Consider the following 20,396-nt stretch of genomic DNA (forward strand, 5'->3'; position numbering starts at 1 on the left):
GTGCCATCCTTGTCAATGGCTCACGCTGTTTCAAGCTGGTTAGATTAAGACATGGGATGTTGCATCATACGATCTCGAATGTATTTGCCCTTGCAGGGCATGTCAAGAAATTCAATTGAGCACCATTTCAAAAACAAGCTCAAACCCAACATTTCATATCCAATGCCTGACCTATTGTTCTTATTTGGTTACTTTGCTCAGAATAAACAACCCCTCTTCATGCATCGTACTTCGGCAATGCCGATCGTTTCCCCAGATTCATCTATGCTTGGCCCCCACTGACCTCCTTCAAGACGACCGCCCATTCAAGCTCTTCCAGGCCATCTGCATAAACCGATGTGTTGAGATCGAACGCTCTTTTGAATTGCTGCATACTACTAGCATAGAGCATGCACAGCTGCAACCGATATAGTTAGAACTTTATGGCCACGCGAATGGGCACGCGAGTTGAAAGACCAACTTACCTTGATAGGCGCATGGCAAGGACCCCAATGGACGAATACGGTCTTCTTACTGCGCAGCCAATGACTAGAATTAGCGACGGAATATTCCACTGGACTTCTTAAGTCACTGGGGTAATCTCTTACCGCTTTCCTTCGCTCCCAAGATCATACTCCATGTCATAGATGGCATACCGTGGAGCAGGGTTGCCGTCTTTGTCCACTGCAGCAGATAGCTTCTGGAGGAAGACCTCGTAGTCTTTCGCCGTGGATGTTTCCTCAACTACAATGCTCTTGTTGTCGTCGGAGATCTTGTAGATGATGAATTTGGGTCTAATAGCTTCTGGCCCTGATCGGAGCTGATTGAATGCAGATATGCATTCATCTGCGATAGAAATACTAATATATATCAGTTAATTGAAATGCGCTTTATGAATGCTTTTGTGGGGACTGTATAAATACCCCGATGGATTCTGTAGAAAGCAAGGTATTAGTATTTATATCCACTGCTTGTAGCGGGTCTACATACCGACATATTGGAGCCCTGGTTGTAACAGAGGAATTTATCTGGTTAGAATGGATAGAGTGAATAATATCTTGTAGTGGATGGGAAATGATGAGAAGAAGAGAGCAATTAGCTACTTTTCTCGCCTTATATCCCTAACCTTACGTGAATTCTATGTGTTTCTTTACATGCTGCCTGGCTAGGCTGATATATTCTATCTTAAAGGAATATAGAAAGGAAAAAAAAATCTTTCGCATATAGACGTAGGAACCCGATGGGTGTGCAACACGAAATGTCTCTGCCTGTGGCTCTACCAGCATTGCTTCAGGGTTGCTTCCTAGGCAAACTTCAACTGAAATGACCGGGATATATTTCAAGTAATCGACCCCAATGAGCACTTACGTATGTTAAGTTCACAGGTAGAAATCCACGAGTAGGCAGATATGGTGATGTTAGTAGGGTACTACGTCGCTGGTATACATATCCACCTCAAGGCTAGATTTGAAGTCCTCAACATATATGTATATACATGTAGGCACTCAACTTTAGTGATTAGCTAGATTTTTTAAAATCTAAAACCTGCAAACCAAGCAGGCTTGGGATACAGTCTACTTCATTATACTGGAATGGAAGCAAATTGTTTTGAACAATTCCAGTTTGCTTTTTGTGATTATATCCAAGACATTCTTTCTCAATTACATGCATTTCGACCCTGAGATAATATTCTTCGCGTTATGAAATTCTCGATTTCCCGAATGTTAAGGAATGGTTCATCGCCTAGAATGGAGTCAGGATGACCAAAGTCACTCGATACAGAAACCAAAAGAAAGCGTCTGAATAGGAAACAAAGCCAGAAAAAAAGATATTGCCCAAGAAATACATGGCAGTATATACGTTTGAGTAATGGTACAGATCTATCATATCGCTAAAAGTACATAGGGAACTCCCAATTTCCCCAATCCACATAAAATAACCCAGTATACAAGCCGGCGAGAAACCTCCATTAAAGCAAAAATCATGTTCGAACACGCGCCGAGTCAGCCGTAGCATCACCACCAGCACCAGGAATGAATCCCCAACCAGGGCTCTTCTGGCGACGACCCTTCCGGTCACCATACTGCTCGTCAAACTTCCGAATCGCCGACAGCGAAGACATATCCTCACTGATCGAAGCGCTGATTTCTTCCATTCCACGCTCGAAATGCGCACGAGTCAGGATGCGGCGCTTCGGGTAGGTATACGGCTCGGTACCGGTGTGCTTAGCCGCAGCGTCATTCTCCTCGCGAACGCAAGCCAGTGCAGCCGCCACCGACAGATTCTTCAGATCGGAGCCAGAATACAGCGGCGTGCGTCGGGCCAGTTCAGCAAGATCGACAAAGGGATCGAGCTGCTCTTCTTTCAGATGGATTTTCAAGACTGCTTCGCGGTCTTCCTCGGTTGGTAGATCGACTAGTAGACGGCGGGGAAGGCGGCGGAGAACAGCATCATCTAGATCAAAGGGTCGGTTTGTGGCGACCATGATGAATGCAGAGAGGTCGTTCATACCGTCCCACTCGCGCAGGAACTGGTTGATCAGTTCGCGGTGGGATGTGCGGCTGGCTGCTCCGGTGCGCGAGCAGAATATGGCATCTGCTTCGTCAATGAAGACGACGCAGGGACTGAGCTTCTTGGCAAGCGTGAAAATCGCTTTCACGTTCTTCTCGCCCTCGCCAACGTACATGTCGTACACCTCAGACCCGCTTACTTCGAGGACTGTTGCTCCGCTCTCGCGGGCTACGGCCTTGGCGAGGAGGGTCTTACCGGTGCCTGGAGGTCCGTATAAGAGAAGGCCGGGGATCTTGTCGGTGGCGAGAACACCGTATGTGAATGCCTCAGGGCGGATGAGTGAGAGGGAAGTTAGGGTCTTCAGAGCCTCGATGGTCTCGGGAGGCACATGCACATCGTTGAATGTGGTTCGGATGCTTTTCGCGTCGACTACACCGTTGAGCAGCTTTTTCTCGTGTGTGTTGCATGTTTTGCGCAGAGAGGCGATCAACTGGTCTCTGGTCTGTCCCGCTTCCGAATCTTTCTGCTTGGGTGACTTCTCTTTCAGCCATTCATTGGTGACTCGGTCGCTTTTATCCATGAGTTCGATTCCACGTCGGATGTGCTCAAATTCAAGGGGCTCATTGACTTCAGCACAGCCAAGTGCAAGGGTAGAGATCCAGTGCACTTGATTGTACGACCAGTATCGGTCCTCAATTCCTGAATCTTTGATGGTTGAAGGTTCCAGCGGCCAAGTACGGTTGCTCAGAATATCATCTTTTACAGGTAGAGCCTGTTCATGTAATCGGAAGCGAAGCATGCTCTGGAGGTGGCGAATATTGATATCCATGGTGCGCTTCTTTCGGTCTTCTGCGAAGGCCTTTTCAGCGTCTTTCGAACTCATGGCAGGAGTTATGAACAAAGTCTTCGAGAACTGATCATCGAAAACACTTTGCAGCAGACCAGCACCATCTTGCGAGGGCGAGTGGTGGATTTCCTGAGAGGTAGTTCCGATCAACAGAATCTTGGACCCTGCCCCTCTCCGGTCTTGGATGACTTTGTGCAAGAGAGAAATAAATTTAGACCCTTCACGGGTAGTTTGAATATCACGGTAGTCCTGGATATGCATAATGACATCTCGAGCTGGCAAGGCTTTGCTGTCTTTCGTTTCGGCAATTTCTGTTTTCTCGGTGGGGACTGGCAGTGCTGGTTGACCTGATGAGCCGAGGAGCTCATTGAGTAGTTGAATCCACCGAGTTTCAGCACGCTGACCACTTCGCGAGGCCCCAGCCCCGGGGTCCGGATCCGTTTGGTCATTGATCGATCCCCCCAGGAGGGTTTTCAGCCCAAGCCAATTGGGGAGCGGGATGTCACCTGCCTCTTTGCTGCTTTCGATTGTGATAAACCTAGGTGTGCTAATATCGCCGCTCATACCACGGGGACCACCTGCAATTTCAGTCACGTCATCCTCGCCGTCTCCTTCGGGGTCTTCAACTTCCGACCATGAAGCTGGGACGGCTTGTCGAAATACATCGTAGCCAAGAGATCGAATGGGCGAAGTTACTCCAACGTCTGCGAGATCTTGCTCGCTGAACAATTGTGCAATGTCCTGGGCATTAAGGGTCACCAGGTCAGTGCCCAACTCGTGGGCAAGCTTCTTCACCACCGCGTCTAGGAATGGTATACCATCACTACCCGGGTAGTGCAGTGCCAGGTGTGACTTCTTTACCGAAGGTTCTTTGGCATATTTTGCAGGTGGTAACCGCAAGCCTGCTTTGACGGAGGCTCGCAGCTCTTCCCATGATTCTTCAGCCACCGCATACCGATTCACTGCTGCTGTCGCTGGTTCACTGGATTCAGATGGGTCGGAATCTCCCCCGGAAGCCAGAGCTTCAGTTTGAACCTCCTCCGGCTCCTTTGGTGACACTGACTTGGTTATGCTAACATGTTGTAATGATTGTGTAGGGCGGTCTTCGGAGCTGTGAGACACTGTGTTGTGCTCGTAGAACCATGCGGGGATGGTTGCCGTTGATTGTGAAATCGGTTGTGTGGACTTCCGGTTTCGCATCGCTCTGCGTACAGCAGATCCGTAGGTTTTGGTGATTGACTTGGCCGACTCGGGAGAGGGAGATGTCGCCGGCGTGCCATTGTCGGGGATATTCTCAGTTTTGAGGGAAGGGTCTTCTACCGTATTCCCCGGCACTGCAGATCCGGCATCGTGAGGGTCTTGGGACGGAGATGCGAGCCATGTTCGTGACAGATGAAATCGCCGCGCGGACAGTGGTGCGGAATAGCGGCGGCGAGCAACAAATCGACAAGGGCGTGCAACTGACAGCCGGGCTTGTTGCATTGACGAATACATCCGGGACACTGTCACCGGAGCTTTATGTGATATCGCCGAGAATAGTAGATATCTGTAATCAGTCGCTAGTGGCGCATGGTCCCTAATGGGTCCTACGAAGGAGAAATGATTGGTCACGTGACTGTGGATTTTCTACCTTTGTACTCCATAGTACATATTTGCCGCTACAGTCTGAGATTCTTGGTATTATTAAGTATTTTTTATATACAAAAAAGCCTTGGGCCCAAATTACTCAATCAAGTGCACATCTCGATTCTGCGGGCGTACTTTGTACAATGTACGAGTAGTTGGGTTTGCTCTCTATCCATTCTTCAGTCGAGGATCTTACCCGCTTCGTCTCCACCGTAACTAATATAGAAGGTACATTTTGGATGGGCTCTCCATACAAAAGGTACTTCTGCTCAACCTTCAGTTTTGACTATAATATCTAGAGAGCAAATGACTTGGGCATTTCTAATATGACTCTATGCAACTATTCTTTTGTCAAATGTTAGACATACTACAAAGTCGTTTACACAGCTTTTGCTTTTTTTACTACCTTCGTATGGTACATCTAAAAAGACGCCTAAAAGAATATCCAAAAGCACACCCGGGCACCAGCCTTGGAGAGCGTGCTTACTTATGTACATATAACCTTCATCCCTCCAAGTTGATATCAGGTAATTGAAGTTTTACCTGAGTTTATTACTGTTTTGTTATTTTGTTATAGCTTCAGTATTGTGTCATCTTATGTATAATCTGTATAGTTTCAATCCCAGAGTCTGGATTTTGCCCACACCTAGAAAGACGTTGACTGATTGATCCGTACATTGAGAAGCAGATGCTCTGTCTCAATACAAAACAATGAGATTAGCCGTGATATTTTTGCCTCCAATGGATGCCAATGAGATGAGATCATAGATCATTTCAGCTATTTCTGTGTAGTAGAACAGATCTTGCTACCGTCACAAACTATGTTCAATCATTCTTCATTCCTGGCTTGTCGGTCTATCGCGCTTTGAAATTTTCGTTTATTTGTAGTGAACACAACAATTTTCTCCTCTCTTTGCTCCCTTGTCATGTCATTTAATGGTCCTTTTAGTAGTATTTTTAGGACTCTTTTCAAACTCTTCTCATATGATATTTATATGTCTTTTTTTCAGATGTTTCTATATATAACATGCAATTTACAGGTGTAAATCACCAAGTGGCTGCCAACATACACGCAAAAAGCATGAAGCTAATATTGGCCTCAGTGCTCCAGGAGAAAGATAGAAATCTTAGGGGGAAATTTTGCAGTCTAACACTGCGGGTGGGATTGTTAAATGAGGCAGCTAAAACCTTAACAATGTGGTTTGCACTTAATCGGTACTCTAAATAATTTTACCAATAGATTTTCCACAGCTTGATGGAAGACATCTATGCTGTATACACACCAGCAAGTGTGTAGTAATATGTCCACCTATAAGAGCTCACCGGAGTATTATATAGCTTAGATAGTATATATAACACTAGTAGCAGGTTTATGAAGCAATCTAAGCATGGAATATAGGCTACAGGAGACAGACATTCAGGTCAAAACAATGATTCATTCAAGTAATCCACAACTATATATCCAGACAACACACAGGTGTAATAACGAATTGATCATCAGAAGGAAGGCAACGGAAATCTCTACATGGTTTTGCGCATTCAGAACAGGTCTGTGAGTTTACATCCGGAAATTTTTCGTCACTTGATCAATTCGCCATTACAACGTGTGATATCCTTTTAGAATTGTGGTTTTTGTTTCGACCTAGAACTGAGAGCAATGTTAGTCAATTGCTCAAAACAAGACATGATCAAAATGCATTGCAATATAAGAGTTCTCAGACAAGATGTACTGGCAAGTAGCAGACCGACCGGGAAGGAAGGTCCGAATTGTCTCCGCATTGTCGATTTGGAGGGTAAAGAAGTAAAGGTTGTGTCATCCTTGAACGGATATGAAATGCAAATGCGGGGGGAGAAGAATGAGAAGGATCTAAACTCACGTTGAGCACCAGGTGCCATCACCTGACCTATCAGGTTGGTGGGGAGATTGAAGCATCGTAAGATGCTTGCAAGGTCGTAGTGCTATTGGCATCGAGTCATGCTATCCTCAGGAGTCATGTGCAATCAGCATCAAGATAGCTCTGGAAACCTGAGGAACACAAAATCCACAAAATTCAAATGTGAAAATCATCAATGAAGACTTTTTTCACAGTGATTGTAGACCTCAAAGATGCCAATCTGTAGTAGATGAGAAATGACTCTTGCAAGAGTCACAGTCATGTACCATAGTAAAGAAGAATGAAAGACAAAGAAGAAGATGAGGAAGAAGGAAAGAAAAAAAAAAGTTGTGAAGAAAAAGGCAGGGAATCACCACGTGACTTCCTCATTAGGGATAGCGTGTTTGAATCCGAGCAGGAGAGGGAGAGAGAAGAAAAAAAGGGCCTCAAAAAGGGAAAAAAACAATATTGAAAGATGGAGCTTATGCTTTAAGATCTATACAATTTCCCGATTTCATTGTAGCTCTTTTTTTCCCCATCCATCTCTGTTTCTCTCTTGATTAATCGCGTTGTCGTCTCGGTTAGATCCTCCACCCTACGGACCCGGATCCTCCGTCCCCAGTTCCCTCACTCCCACCGGGCGATCATCCTTAATTCCTGACTTGCGGCGTTCGCAATACCTTTAGCCCCTAATATCAGATCCCCTTAGGAAAACCTACTTGTGAGTGTGTGCATTTTTGAGATATTCTGATTGTTTGGGGAGCCCAGCCCCTCCACTCTCTCCCCTAGCCCCCGTCGCTTTTAGCCTTCCCCCCCCGACATCTTCTCCTCTTATCACTCCCCACTGACCACTTATTTCTCTCAGAAGGGAAAAAAAAGTTTCATTGCGCGGGTGAGTGACTTGGCCAGGAGGCCCCCGATCGATACCTCAGCACGTCGCGTCTGCTGAATACCGGTCTAAGTCGCTCGCTACAGACCTGGTCCATCCCCGAACGCTAAAAGCGGCCTGTTGTCTTCCTACTCTAGTCGCGCTCCACGCCACGTTTCGCACACCACCTTTTCGCCATCGCGAGCGATTATTTTGAAGTCCCCCATTTGTGGTGACTTCGTCGCTCAGCAATGATGATGACGCAGCCGTTTCCTGCCCACCAAGGCATGCCGCAACATGGGTTTCCCCCAGGTCACCCAATGGCTGCGCAACATCCAAATGGACATCCGGGCGCTGGAATGGTACAGCAAATGCATCCCGGTGTGTCTGCGCCGGGAGGACCTCAAGTCAGCCAAGCGGGCCCGATGATGGGTGGTATGCCCCCGGGCGCTGGAACAGCTGGTCCTGGCGGTCCTGGCCCCAATGCTCATGCCCTTTCCCACCTGAATCCCGCGCAGGCGCACATGCTTCAGAACCCCCAATTCCAACAAAATTGTTAGTATCCAACCTCCTAGTTGCTTAACACAATGGTGTGCGAGATTTGATGTTGAAAATCGTGATCGGTGCCCTATGCGGTGACTTCTTTCCCCCCGCTCTACTACCATTTCTTCCAGCCGTCTTGCTCGATCGCATACTTACGTCCTGATCAATCTATAGTCGCAAACAACCCCCATCTATTACACCAGCACCAACAGCAGCAGCAGCAGCAACAATTAATGCGGCAACGAATGATGCTCCAACATCAACAGCAGCAACAACAGCAGCAGCAGCAGCAACAACAACAGCAGCAGCAGCAGCAACAACAGCAACAGCAGCAACAACAACAACAACAGCAGCAGCATGGTCTCCCCGTATCAATGCCTAATGGCACACAGGGACTCAATGCTGCTCAAATCGCTGCAATGCAAGGGAACCCTGGAATGCGACCTGTCAACATGATGCACCTTCAGCAGCAAATGCCACATGGCCAGCCGCCAACTCTTCAACAACAGCAGCAATTTTTTGCTATTCAGCAGGCTCAGCAGCAGGCACAACAGGCTCAGCAGCAGGCTCAACATGCTCAACAACAGGCAAATAATGGACAGTCAGGCCAACATACCCCGCAGCGTACATCGGCACAACCCCCCAATATGCACGAACAGAGCGCCACTCCACAGTCGCAGCATGGCGGACCAGGAGGCGGCACACCACAACCTCAACCCTCTCAGCCGCCATCAAGTCAGCCCCCGCAATCGCAGGGACCGCCTCAAGCCCAGGCAACCCCCAACCCGCCATCGCAGCAATTGCCGCAGTCTCAACAGCAGGTTCAACAGGGACAGGCTGGTCCGCAGCCGCAACCTCCCCAGAGTGTCCAGGGGCAGCAGCCCGGTCCTCAGAATCAGCAGATGACAGCCCAGGAGGTTCAGTTGAAAACACAGCAACACCAGAATGCTATTATGATGCAACAACAGCAGCAGCAGCAAAGGAAGACCAACGCAATCTTGACTATTCATGCCTATGCCGAGCATCTGGGCAACTTCCAACCTCGCAACGAAACACAGGATTTTCTATATTGGCAATCGTTCGTCGATCGTTTCTACTCTCCTGTAGGTGTCTTGCGGCAGGGTGTTTGGAACAACTCAATTGGATCAAAACAATTTGAAATCGCGACCCCCGCACTGCCACGTTATTATTTTACCCAATTCGCCAGCGGGATTAGTCAAATTCAGATGGTGGTGGAAGGTGCTCGCGAGCGGGAATCTCACAATGGAGGGCATTACGTGGAAGCCCCAAAATGTTCATTCATTTATTGGTTCAAGAATGAGTGCCAGGTACATCTACTGTCTCGTGATCCCTTTTCTTTTCAGCCTGCTAACGTCCATCTCTTCAGCTTTTCACTAATGGCTCGCTGCGCGCGCATTTCGATATGCACAACAAGCTTGAGATGCTCGACATTAGTGTCGTTAGCCACAACGAGTTCATTCCGCGATCATTGTTACTAGCCATGGAGGCAGATTCTCTAAAGCAAAGCCCGAAAGTCGCGAAGAACTCAAAACGTGCCCTGCCCAAGCAAACACAGTCATTGGTGCCAGACTCCAACGTGACTGCAAATGGTGTGCCCACTTCAGTCATGGGATTCATGGAAGTGGCTGAAACTATTTCTGCGATGCAAATGCTGTTCCAATTTTCCCAGGCAAATCCGCAACTATCACCTCCTGACGCTTTGCGGAATCTTGTCAACACTCTCCAGGCACAAAATCCCAATCCAGGATTTGTGCCAACTCCCGATGCCCATGAACCAGGGCATGAATCCAAACATGAACCCAGGTATGAACCCAGGCATGAATCCCAACATGAACCCGGGTATGAACCCAGGTATGAATCCGGGCATGAATCCGGGCATGAGTCCAGGTATGAGTCCGGGTATGAATCCAGGCATAAGTCCGAGCATGAATCCAGGCATGAACCCAGGCATGAATCCAGGCATGAACCCAGGCATGAACCCAGGCATGAACCCAGGCATGAACCCAAGCATGAACCCAGGCATGAACCCAAACATGAACCCAAGCATGAACCCAGGCATGAACCCAGGCATGAACCCAAACATGAACCCAAACATGAATCCAGGCATGAATCCAGGCATGAATCCGGGGATGCACCCAGGCATGAGTCCGGGCATGAATCCAGCCATGCACCCAGGCATGAATCCGGGTATGAATCCGGGTATGAATCCCGGTATGAACCCGGGCATGAACCCGGGCATGCAAACTATGCAAAATGTTCGGGGACATAGCATGGGCGCTCCATCACAGTTTGCATCGCCGGCTATGGCCCATCTTGGTCTTCCCGGGCAGCAAGGCTCGCCTCATCTGACTGGCTCAGCACATGCGAGCCCAGCCCAAAGCAATCTTGCCGGTCCCCCCGGAATGCAACCACCAATGCAGCCATCCCCGGCTGGCTTGAACAACAGTCCAAATGTAGGTGGCAACAAACGTCGCCGGGCAAGCACCGTCAAAATGGAATCCGAGGACGGTGGTGGAGTTGAAGCTAACGGCGCTCCGCAACAGGGCTCAGCGAAAATAAAGGCTAGCCCTCGGGTGCCGAAGCGACAAAAAGGGCGCCGCCGCCTAATCATGTTGGGAGTTTGGTTTGCTTCCCCTTGCTTTCATTTTCCCTCGCCGTCTTCAAGCGGTGTGGGACCGGCGTACGACTGGATACCTGGGCGAGGCACGTCGCGCCCCCTCTTGTTTGTTTACTCCTCATCTAGGTCTTTTATCCCATTGAAAGATCTATCTTGCTTTTTGGCACATGACGACTCAATTCACAATCGACGGGATTTAATCAGTGCTTGAGGCCCCCTCCCATCTTCCTTGGCTTGGAAGTGGCATCAGGCCTCATCGATCCTGCTCAACTCCGACCTAATGTACTCTATCTTCCTTTCAGCGTTTCCTTGATTGGCTCGGGATCATGGCCTGCCCTTGCATGTTTTCTACCTCTTTCCCGTTCGGTTTTCATTTTCATACTTTTACCACCCTTGTCTGGGATTTAACGACTTTTGGATTGGTCTTTGTTTAGGCTTTTGCCCATTGCTCGCTGTTTCCTTGGCAGTCTGTCCATTTTTTCTCTGAACAGACAGAACTATTGATATCCGTGTTTGGCGAATGATATGGCGTCCGGCTTTTATGTTTCTTTGGGAACTACGTCTGCGTGCATAGGGGTGTTCTATGTTCCATTCGACTTGACATCTCTCCCCACTCGGGGCTTATCCTCTGCCGCATTGCTTGACGAATTCATAAATACCTGCTTTCCAATCATGATGCATCGTAGCTTGTATATTTGGACGTATGTTGAATGGTCTATAGCTGCATGTGCTGTGTGATTGATGAAATTTCTCTTTTGGACATCTTTACATGTTTCTTAGGTATTCTAACAACCATTAATCCCTAAATCGTAATTTATATAAAGGTCTTCATCTACTGAACTATAAGCTGAGCGGCGAACTCATCGGCGAATTGATAATATCAAAGCTCGGCATTTGTTATCATTATCAGTTCCCCACACTGGTCTCCTAAGGGATAGAACTGCCCCTCATCTGGACTTTTCTCCAAGATATTCTCAGGTTTCGTCTTTACATCTAATCTTGGAAGCTTAACAATGGCTCACTCTCACTCCCACGATGCTGGCATTGACCACTCCCACGATGACCCCTTCAACGGCCACGGCCACTCACACGATATCCTCGATGGTCCAGGCTCCTATGCTAATCGCGAGATGCCCTTGATCGAAGGTCGCGACTGGAAGGACCGTGCCTTCACTATTGGTATCGGAGGGTATGCAGAGCTTCCCATTACATTACATTACAATCAACCTCTATCTTACCCTCATGCCAATGCATATCCGTTCAAATAGCCCACTTATAGATGCATAGAATGGCTAACATGGATCCAAATAGACCCGTAGGATCCGGAAAGACAGCTCTGATGTTGCAGCTAGCTCGCGCCCTTCGTGACGAGTATAATATCGCCGCGGTGACGAACGATATCTTCACAAGGTAAGAGAAAATACACCAACCCCACTTACGAACCCCACACCCAAAACAACAGGCAACGCAACTCACACCTGCCTACTATACCGCATACACATCTCCAAGCTCAACACTAACAACTCTCCCAAAACAGAGAAGACGCCGAATTCCTAACCCGTCACAAAGCCCTCGCACCCTCTCGCATCCGCGCTATCGAAACAGGCGGCTGCCCGCACGCCGCCGTGCGCGAGGACATCAGCGCAAACCTCCTCGCCCTGCAGAAGCTGCAGAAGCAGTTCTCCACGGATCTGCTGCTGATTGAGTCTGGCGGCGACAACCTGGCCGCGAACTACTCTCGCGAGCTGGCTGATTTCATCATCTACGTGATTGACGTTGCAGGTGGTGATAAGGTTCCTCGCAAGGGCGGTCCTGGAATCACGGGTTCTGATTTGCTTGTTGTGAACAAGATTGATCTTGCTGAGGCTGTTGGGGCTGATCTTGGTGTTATGGAGAGGGATGCGGCAAAGATGAGGGAGGGTGGCCCGACTGTGTTTGCAGTCGTTAAGCAAGGCAAGGGTATGGATCATATTGTTAATTTGATTATTAGTGCTTGGAAGGGAAGTGGGGCTTATGAGGTTAGTTTGAAGCGGTGGAAAGAGGGGGCTGTTAGGGGTTCTGGGAGTCTTGATGAGTAGATAGGGGTTCTATTTAGGCTGCCTGGGTATCAAGTTTAGATTAGATACCTCAAGATCTTGGATAGGCGATCTTAGAAAGGTAAGGAATTGCTTTATGAAGTTCAATATATTCAGTTGAAAGTAGATGGTACACACGTTAACTGCTTTTTCCCTCCGAATACAAACATATTCCCCGAGAACGCCTGGAATGCAGCTGTCGCCAAATCTCCAATATTTCACAGAAGCCGCGTGTGGGCTGGGTATCTGGTTTTGGGCAGAGGGGTTGTTTCCTCTACTGCTCCACAAGATGTCACACAAGCAAGAAACAAACTTAGCGATCTCATTTGGCGAAACGAGACAGAGCAGGCCCCAGCTCCATACGTTCCTGCTTGAGCTTGTCCTTCGTGCGAGCAGCATACTCCTTGCGCAACGTCTCGGCCTTGACGCGCTTCTCGTCGATGACATTCTTGCCACCCTTCTTGCGGAGGTACTTGCGTAGAGCACTGTTGCGACCACGACCGCGGTTCTTGATCTTCTCCATGTGATCCTCGGGCTTGTGGTCTGGGTTGCGCTGCTCCTGATATCTCTTGTCGTTGATAGTATCGAGCTTTCCAATGATGTTGGGGTCGAGCGAGATCATATCCGGCTGCAACTTGGTGAGCAGCGAGTGAACCTCGTGTTCCTGGCGCTGTCGCACGTTCTCGTAAGGGTTGGCTTCGAGCGAGTCGAAGTTGGGTTCACCGGCGCCCGGAACGATCACGCTAGCGAATCCTTGATCGTGTGCTACGCCAAGAATATCTTCGTATGGGCACCAGCGCAAGTTCTCGATGCGCTGTCCGTCTCCGCCCCACGCCATGTATGGGCTCTGCACTTTGCCTTGATCGGCTTGCGCGGCGTCGAAAAGTCCACGCCATACGCTCATTTGGGTGCCCCAGCCAACTGCGGTCAGGCCGCGGTCACTGATAGACACTGATGCGCCGGGCTGGTAGCATGAGTATGAATGCACCTCGCGGTACATGCGGATATCCCACACATTCATTTTTAGGTCTTGGCCGGTAGAGACCATGTAATGGCCTGTGCGGTCCATTGCCAGTGACCGGACAGGTCCCTGGTGAGCGAGCATCTTTACGAGAGGGGTTTGAGAGTTGGGCGACCAAAGGGTCACGGCTCCATTTTGGTGTCCCATATGGAGGATGGCATTCCATGGGTTCTGTGCGAGAGCGGTGGGTTTACCCAACCGTGTGGATAGCTCAGCGACGATCTGGCCGGTTGAGGTATCTGTGTATTTGAGATGACCGCTCATTTGCTGTATGAAGGAGTGATTAGCGGGTGATATCTATGGAATCAAAGAATCGAGAAATACTCACAGCGCTTGCGAGGAGGAAATGATATGGTAGGAATTCCAGGAAGAGCGGTTCCAAATGCTTGCTCAGACAATGAATCTCAGTTCCCTGGTGGTCGTAGATATAAGTGTGCTTCTTCTGCGCCACGGCGAAGTACTGGTTGTTATGCAGCCAGCGAGCATCCCGCACAGTCTCGTTCAACTGTAACTCGCAGCCCAGTTTCCCCTCCCGCCAATCCATCGTCGCAACATGTCCCTTCCGTCCCGCCAGCAGCAGGTCACGTCCGTTCCGAGAGTAATCCATGCGGTAGGGGCCCATATCGGGAAGCTTCAATTCGAATCCCTTCTTTGCTGTCTCAATTCCGACACTTTCCCGAATCTCATCTTGGCGAACTTTGTATGTCTTCTCTAGTTCACCTTCGGGTTCGAGGAATCCTTCTGAGTGCTCGAGCAAAATCTCTGCATCCTTGGCTTGGAGGATAGCCTGCTTGTGCTTGAATTCCTGGTTCTTGAGATTTGCGCGCAGCTTCTTGTCCCGCGCACTCTTCACATTGGCACCTTTGCCTCGTCCGTATGTTTTCTCGGCTGCTGTGAGTCTCATCTTCGCTTCGTGGTCGCCCTTGGCGACAGCCATGTTGGAGGCTGAGTCGGCCATTTTCTCGCAATTTCTCGAGTTCGTTTGCTAAAGAACTCAGGAAGATAAGAAGGCGGACGAGAAGCGTACCTTCAAGAAAAAAAGTGTTTTGCCCAAAATTTCGCCAAGATTTGCGCTCACCGCTCGCTTATCCTCCACTGGCGAATTTTGATTTCTTATCGTTGTATCTTTTTTTTTTCTACAGAGGCACTTTCGTTTTTTACTGTATATTTGCCAGTTTTATATTGATCTGGTTCGATATTCGCCGAGTTACCTCTGACTCGCTTCAATCTGGACTCCCTCCCTTTCCGATTCAAAGGCTCAAACGCCAATATGGCGCCTGCCGTGCACCACCACCGCTCCACAACTAAAGTTTCCCACAAGCCCTACAAGAGCAAGCATGCCTCCAAGAGCGCCTTGAAGGATCAGGCCAAAGGTAGGATTTTTGAACTGCCCAGTATGATAAATGATGCAACTTCAATGCTTACACTATTCCAGGCAAAATCGAAGGTGATGAGCGGGGCGGTCGTAAAACACCCCACCAACAGCTCAAGACGAAACTCGATCGCCGTAACACCGCCCGCCAAAGGCAGGCATTGAAGCACCAGGAGAGATCCCAAGCTACCAGCATCTTCGCCGGCCAGAATGGTGCTCCCCGTCATGTCGCGATTGTGCCGTTGTCCGCCGATGTTGACACCGCCGCCGCTATTGCTTCTATCAACGAGAGTGTCGATGTTTTGACTGATGCCTCCCCCGATGGACCTACCCGTGTGCGCATTGAACGATTCCGTCAAAGCGTGCAGTACATTCCCGCCAAGTATGACTTGATCAGCGCTTTGGATGTGTGCCGTATGGCCGACTTTGTCATCTTGGTCATGTCGTCTGAAGTTGAGGTTGATGAGGAGGGCGAGATGCTTCTGCGCTCGATTCAAGGACAGGGTATCTCGAATGTGTTGGCTGTCGTGCAAGGCCTCGACAAGATTGAACCTCCCAAGAAGCGCCCCCAGGTGGCTACTTCATTGAAGTCTTTCATTAACCACTTCTTCCCCAATATTGAGAAGGTCATGTCTCTCGACTCGAGACAGGAATCTTCTAATGCTATTCGATCCATCTGCACCGCTACTCCCAAGGGCATTCACTGGCGTGACGATCGTAGCTGGATATTTGTCGAGAATGTCCAGTGGCCAGAGTCTAATCTGGAAGTGGTTGACGACGTTGTCATCACCGGAGTTGTTCGTGGAAAGGGCCTGAAGGCAGACCGCATTGTTCACCTCCCTGGATGGGGCGATTTCCAGATTGATTCTATCACAGCTGCGCCGCTAGCAACCACAAAATCCAAACGGGATGATGCAATGGCCGTTGACGGGAATGAGACCACACAGATCTTGGACACTCCCACCGAGGACCAGGATGACATGGCTGTTATTGCCCCCGAAGAGATTGAAATGGCGGATGACGACATGATTTCCGTGGCTGAGACAGAGAAGAAGGGTGTTCTGCTGGATGACTATCATTACTTCTCCGATGACGACTCGCACATTCCACCGGTGCCTAAGAAGTTGCCCAAGGGTACCTCAAATTATCAGTCTGCTTGGTATCTCGACGATGTCTCAGACTCTGGATCTGACATGGAGGATGACGATGAGCCCATGCAAATGGATACCGCTGGAGCACCTGAGGATGGTGTGTTCCCAGACCACCACGAGGCCATGACTGAGGGTGCTCCTTCAGAATACCCGCAATCGGAGATGTTCCTCGACCCCTCTCCAGAGGACGAGGCTCAGGAGCTGGCCGACTACCGTGCCAGCCGCAAGACCGAGGCCGAAGAGGACTTGGAGTTCCCTGATGAAATTGAATTGCACCCGAACGCCCTTGCCAGAGAACGACTGGCCCGATTCCGTGGATTGAAAAATCTCAAGCTCAGCCACTGGGAAACATCTGAGGATCGTCCCTACGAGCCCGAGGATTGGCGCCGCCTCCTGCAGCTTGCTGATGTCAGGGGTTCCAAGAACCGCATCATGCGAGAGGCTTTGATTGGTGGCGTTAACCCTGGTGTTCGCGTGGATATTCACCTTCGCGCAGTTCCTTTCATTCTGCGCAACAGCCCCAAGCCTATTGCACTCTTCTCTCTGCTCCGCCACGAGCACAAGCACACTGTGGTCAACGTCAGCATGACACTGAACTCCAGCATGGAGAGGCCCCTCAAGGCTAAGGAGCAGCTCGTTATCCAGTGCGGCGCTCGCCGTATGGTTGTCAACCCCATCTTCTCGTCGGCAGATAACACGCCGAACAACGTTCACAAATACGACCGATACTTGCACCCTGGGCGTAGTGCCATCGCTTCCTGGATTGGACCCATGACCTGGGGTTCAGTTCCTATTCTCGTCTTCAAACAGAAGCAAACTGAGGAGGAAGACGATGATGAGGAGATGGATACCGCCGATGCCAAGGAGGAGCAGCCGATTAATGTCGATCAACTCGAGTTGATCGGTACCGGTACCGTTGTCGCACCCGATCAGAAGCGCGTCGTTGCCAAGCGTGCCATTCTTACTGGTCATCCATACAAGATCCACAAGAGGGTCGTTACCATCCGTTACATGTTCTTCAACGCCGAGGATATCCAATGGTTCAAGGCACTCCAGTTGTGGACCCGCCGTGGCCGCAGTGGATACTTCAAGGAGAGCCTGGGTACACACGGATACTTCAAGGCTACCTTCGATGCCAAGATCAACCCGCAAGACTCCGTGGGTGTCAGTTTGTACAAGCGTGTCTTCCCTCGCAAGGCCAAGGCTTTGGGTGCGATTTCTGCGTAAGCTGTTGATGTCAATAGCACTGGCGAGGTGGATGATATGATACCATTTGACTGAACTGATTTACATGATGAGGGCAGCTCTGCTGATTCTGAAGGGTGCATGATAAACCCAAAAAGTACATATAGACCCGAGGCATCTTAAAATGATGAATTACGAATCTTTTGCACTTGCATTCCGTATTTAACAATAATATTTGGATATCCAGAATCAAGGATTCGAGGATTTGATATTCCCTATCACCAGGAAGGTCAGGCAAAATAATCTGGGTGGTAGTATCGATCTGCTTTCATTTCCAGACCATAAAAATTTCAAGATAAACAAATGAAGCCAAAAACCAAAAACTTGAGTTAATATTCTCTAGACATCACGCGCGGGGAATCACCGATGAAATCAATCGCCATTTAAGAGAAGTCCTCCTCAGCCTCCTCAATGTTATTCTTGATCCGCAGAAGGAGGGTTGTCTTCCACTTGTCCAGCTTGCTGAGCTGGTCAAACTGGAAGAGCTTGTCAGCGAAGCCCTCCTGATCACCACCCTCAACAGCCTGGGTCAGATCCACGAGTAGCTGGTGCTCCCTTGTCGAAGCAAAGGAAGGATCAAGTTCTCGGTATGATTCCAAAGCACGGTTAGTCTCAACAAGATCCTGAACAAATATGTAATTAATACTTTGTTTTTATGCAAAGAATAAGATGGGAATAACATACTTTTGTGGCAAGGTGGCAAATACCTGCCTTCAGGAGATAATCCTTCACAGACCACTTCATCAGGTTGTTGTTAATAGAGCTGCGGCCAATGCGTTCGTAGTTAGTGATGGCCTTGTAGTAATCACTTTCCAAGGCGGCCAGGTCTGCCACCTTGAGGTAGTGCTTGTTTGCAAGCCTGCATATAAAGTATGTTAGTTGAGTTATTTCCTCGAATTTACAGATATCAAACAGGCCACGGGGTACATACGCTTCAGCATTATCACCGTCGAACCAGTCGGCAGCCTTCTCATACGCCTCCAGCGCCTTCTTCATATCTCCAAGCTCCACCTCATACAGTTCAGCCAGATATTGCTGCTGCGTTGCCGCACGGCGCAGATTTCCTCGTAGTACGTAGTGCTGGATGGCACTGGAAAGTACACGGGCAGCATCCTCAGGGTCTGTCTTGCGGTAAACTTTGAACGCTTCCTGGAGGTTATTGGCAGCGTCATCGGGTTCGTTGAGGTTCTGGTTTTGGATGGAGGCAGCCTTCTCAAAAGCCTGACCGGCCTCCTTGTCTGTTTGAGAACACTCATCAATCATCGGGCTTAACCATGGCAAGGGAATGGACTGGCTAGGCCGCGGGGTAGCTCACTCATTCTCTGTACTCGGAACGCATTTGCAGCCTGGGTATAGAGATCTGCGGCGCCCTCATACTTCTCTGACCTTCCTCCAAACCAACTAAAGCCACCAGAGGCACCAGCCAGCGCTTTGTCGGCCTGTTACATCGCAACAAGTGCGGTCTGGTTAGCTATGCGGACTATCGTCATTGCCTATGCAAACAAGGCGGGAAAGTATACATACTTTTTGGAGTAGGACACGGGGATCTTGAGTCATCTTGAGTGGATATGTCTGTTTTTCCTGCGATAAGCAGTAGTCCGCAGTTATTCGATGTGAAAGTTAGAGTGTTGTGGCCAAATGGGGTTGCTATCGATGAGAGCATCGATCGGCGGGCCCGTGGAGGCGGTGTCGTTTATTTTTCGGGTCTCCGCCTAAGCTCCCCAGTGTTGACCCCTGCGACTTCGGCAATCTAGTTAGATTTACACTGTACTTTTCAGATTAGATTGTGTTTCTATATCACATATCACTCGACAAAGTTCCCTATATCTGCCCACAGAAAAGATTCTCATCCCCAGGTACTATACAATGGCCTCTATTCGCACTGCTGCTCGGCTGTCCAAGTCGCTGCGCCCAGGCCGTTCCCAACTCAATACGACTTTCTCTCGCCTCTACTCTTCCGAAAAATCCGACACTACTCAAATTGAGACCATACTTGGCGCGCCGAATTGGTCAGTCAGGTCGCTGCTCCCGAACCCAGCTTCAAAGCCGCCACCATCAGTCACACCGAAGCAACTCCATCATCTACTACGCATCTCGGCTCTTCCTCAGCCTGCCAATCAAGAAGAAGAGCAGTCAATGCTTGATACACTAGAGTCTCAGATTCATTTTGTGAAGGAGATCCAACTGGTTGATACTACTGGTGTCGCGCCGCTTGCTAGAATTCGCGACGAAAGTCCTGCTGCTATGGAAGAGGAAACGATTGGAATCGAAAAGCTCAGCATAGCTCTGTCTAAGGAACAGGTATCCGGACGACGAGGGAAGATCCAGCGTGTTCCAGGGGAAAAAAACGATCGTCCGGATGGAACGGCTTGGGATGGGAATGCGCTCGGGTCCGCAACAAAGACAAAGGGGAAATATTTTGTTGTTGAAATCGCCAATTGAGCTATTCTCTCAATATTATACAGCATCGGGATATGCACGAGGCAAAAATATTTTGCATGAAGCAAAACAGTGTGATATCAACATGCTCAGATGTTTCTGCCTCAGGCTGTTGGCGGAGTCAGCGGCCCCAATACCCGAGCTATCTGGGGCCATGACATAGCCCCTCTCAAACAACACCAACTTCTGCCTGTTTGCTCCTTCAAA

At 49.2% G+C, this 20,396-nt stretch overlaps 8 protein-coding genes across 8 annotated transcripts; 4 read left to right on the plus strand and 4 right to left on the minus strand.

Annotated features, from left to right (window-relative positions):
• Positions 1–262: 262 nt before the first annotated feature.
• Positions 263–975, minus strand: N7479_006491 (actin-binding ADF family protein; the record flags this gene model as incomplete). Its single annotated transcript, XM_057254185.1, has 5 exons — positions 263–397; positions 465–513; positions 588–839; positions 903–913; positions 970–975. 5 exons carry the CDS (start codon positions 973–975, stop codon positions 263–265), a joined length of 453 nt encoding a protein of 150 aa, XP_057108047.1.
• A 985-nt stretch (positions 976–1,960) lies between these two features.
• N7479_006492 (ATP-binding protein) lies at positions 1,961–4,819 on the minus strand (the record flags this gene model as incomplete). Its single annotated transcript, XM_057254186.1, has 1 exon — positions 1,961–4,819. One exon carries the CDS (start codon positions 4,817–4,819, stop codon positions 1,961–1,963), a length of 2,859 nt encoding a protein of 952 aa, XP_057108048.1.
• Positions 4,820–7,959: 3,140 nt separating this feature from the next.
• On the plus strand, positions 7,960–11,097 carry N7479_006493 (uncharacterized protein; the record flags this gene model as incomplete). Its single annotated transcript, XM_057254187.1, has 4 exons — positions 7,960–8,260; positions 8,423–9,576; positions 9,636–10,156; positions 10,188–11,097. The coding sequence occupies 4 exons, from the start codon at positions 7,960–7,962 to the stop codon at positions 11,095–11,097; spliced, it is 2,886 nt and encodes a 961-aa protein (XP_057108049.1).
• Positions 11,098–11,899: 802 nt separating this feature from the next.
• N7479_006494 (urease accessory protein UreG) lies at positions 11,900–12,964 on the plus strand (the record flags this gene model as incomplete). The annotated part of the gene is made up of 3 exons (XM_057254188.1): positions 11,900–12,075; positions 12,198–12,296; positions 12,424–12,964. The coding sequence occupies 3 exons, from the start codon at positions 11,900–11,902 to the stop codon at positions 12,962–12,964; spliced, it is 816 nt and encodes a 271-aa protein (XP_057108050.1).
• A 319-nt stretch (positions 12,965–13,283) lies between these two features.
• On the minus strand, positions 13,284–14,940 carry N7479_006495 (WDR46/Utp7 family protein; the record flags this gene model as incomplete). The annotated part of the gene is made up of 2 exons (XM_057254189.1): positions 13,284–14,249; positions 14,311–14,940. 2 exons carry the CDS (start codon positions 14,938–14,940, stop codon positions 13,284–13,286), a joined length of 1,596 nt encoding a protein of 531 aa, XP_057108051.1.
• Positions 14,941–15,183: 243 nt separating this feature from the next.
• N7479_006496 (small subunit rRNA maturation protein TSR1) lies at positions 15,184–17,732 on the plus strand (the record flags this gene model as incomplete). Its single annotated transcript, XM_057254190.1, has 2 exons — positions 15,184–15,355; positions 15,418–17,732. The coding sequence occupies exons 1-2, from the start codon at positions 15,253–15,255 to the stop codon at positions 17,730–17,732; spliced, it is 2,418 nt and encodes an 805-aa protein (XP_057108052.1). The 5' UTR covers positions 15,184–15,252.
• A 344-nt stretch (positions 17,733–18,076) lies between these two features.
• sec17 (alpha-soluble NSF attachment protein SEC17) lies at positions 18,077–19,307 on the minus strand (the record flags this gene model as incomplete). The annotated part of the gene is made up of 5 exons (XM_057254191.1): positions 18,077–18,373; positions 18,435–18,609; positions 18,682–18,988; positions 19,066–19,189; positions 19,275–19,307. The coding sequence occupies 5 exons, from the start codon at positions 19,305–19,307 to the stop codon at positions 18,134–18,136; spliced, it is 879 nt and encodes a 292-aa protein (XP_057108053.1). The 3' UTR covers positions 18,077–18,133.
• Positions 19,308–19,616: 309 nt separating this feature from the next.
• N7479_006498 (Aspartyl/glutamyl-tRNA(Asn/Gln) amidotransferase C subunit) lies at positions 19,617–20,192 on the plus strand (the record flags this gene model as incomplete). The annotated part of the gene is made up of 1 exon (XM_057254192.1): positions 19,617–20,192. The coding sequence occupies one exon, from the start codon at positions 19,617–19,619 to the stop codon at positions 20,190–20,192; it is 576 nt and encodes a 191-aa protein (XP_057108054.1).
• Positions 20,193–20,396: the final 204 nt, after the last annotated feature.

The sequence above is a fragment of the Penicillium vulpinum genome (genome assembly GCF_028829585.1).
Source record: "Penicillium vulpinum strain IBT 29486 chromosome Unknown utg000003l_segment0_segment0, whole genome shotgun sequence".
NCBI lineage: Eukaryota > Fungi > Ascomycota > Eurotiomycetes > Eurotiales > Aspergillaceae > Penicillium > Penicillium vulpinum.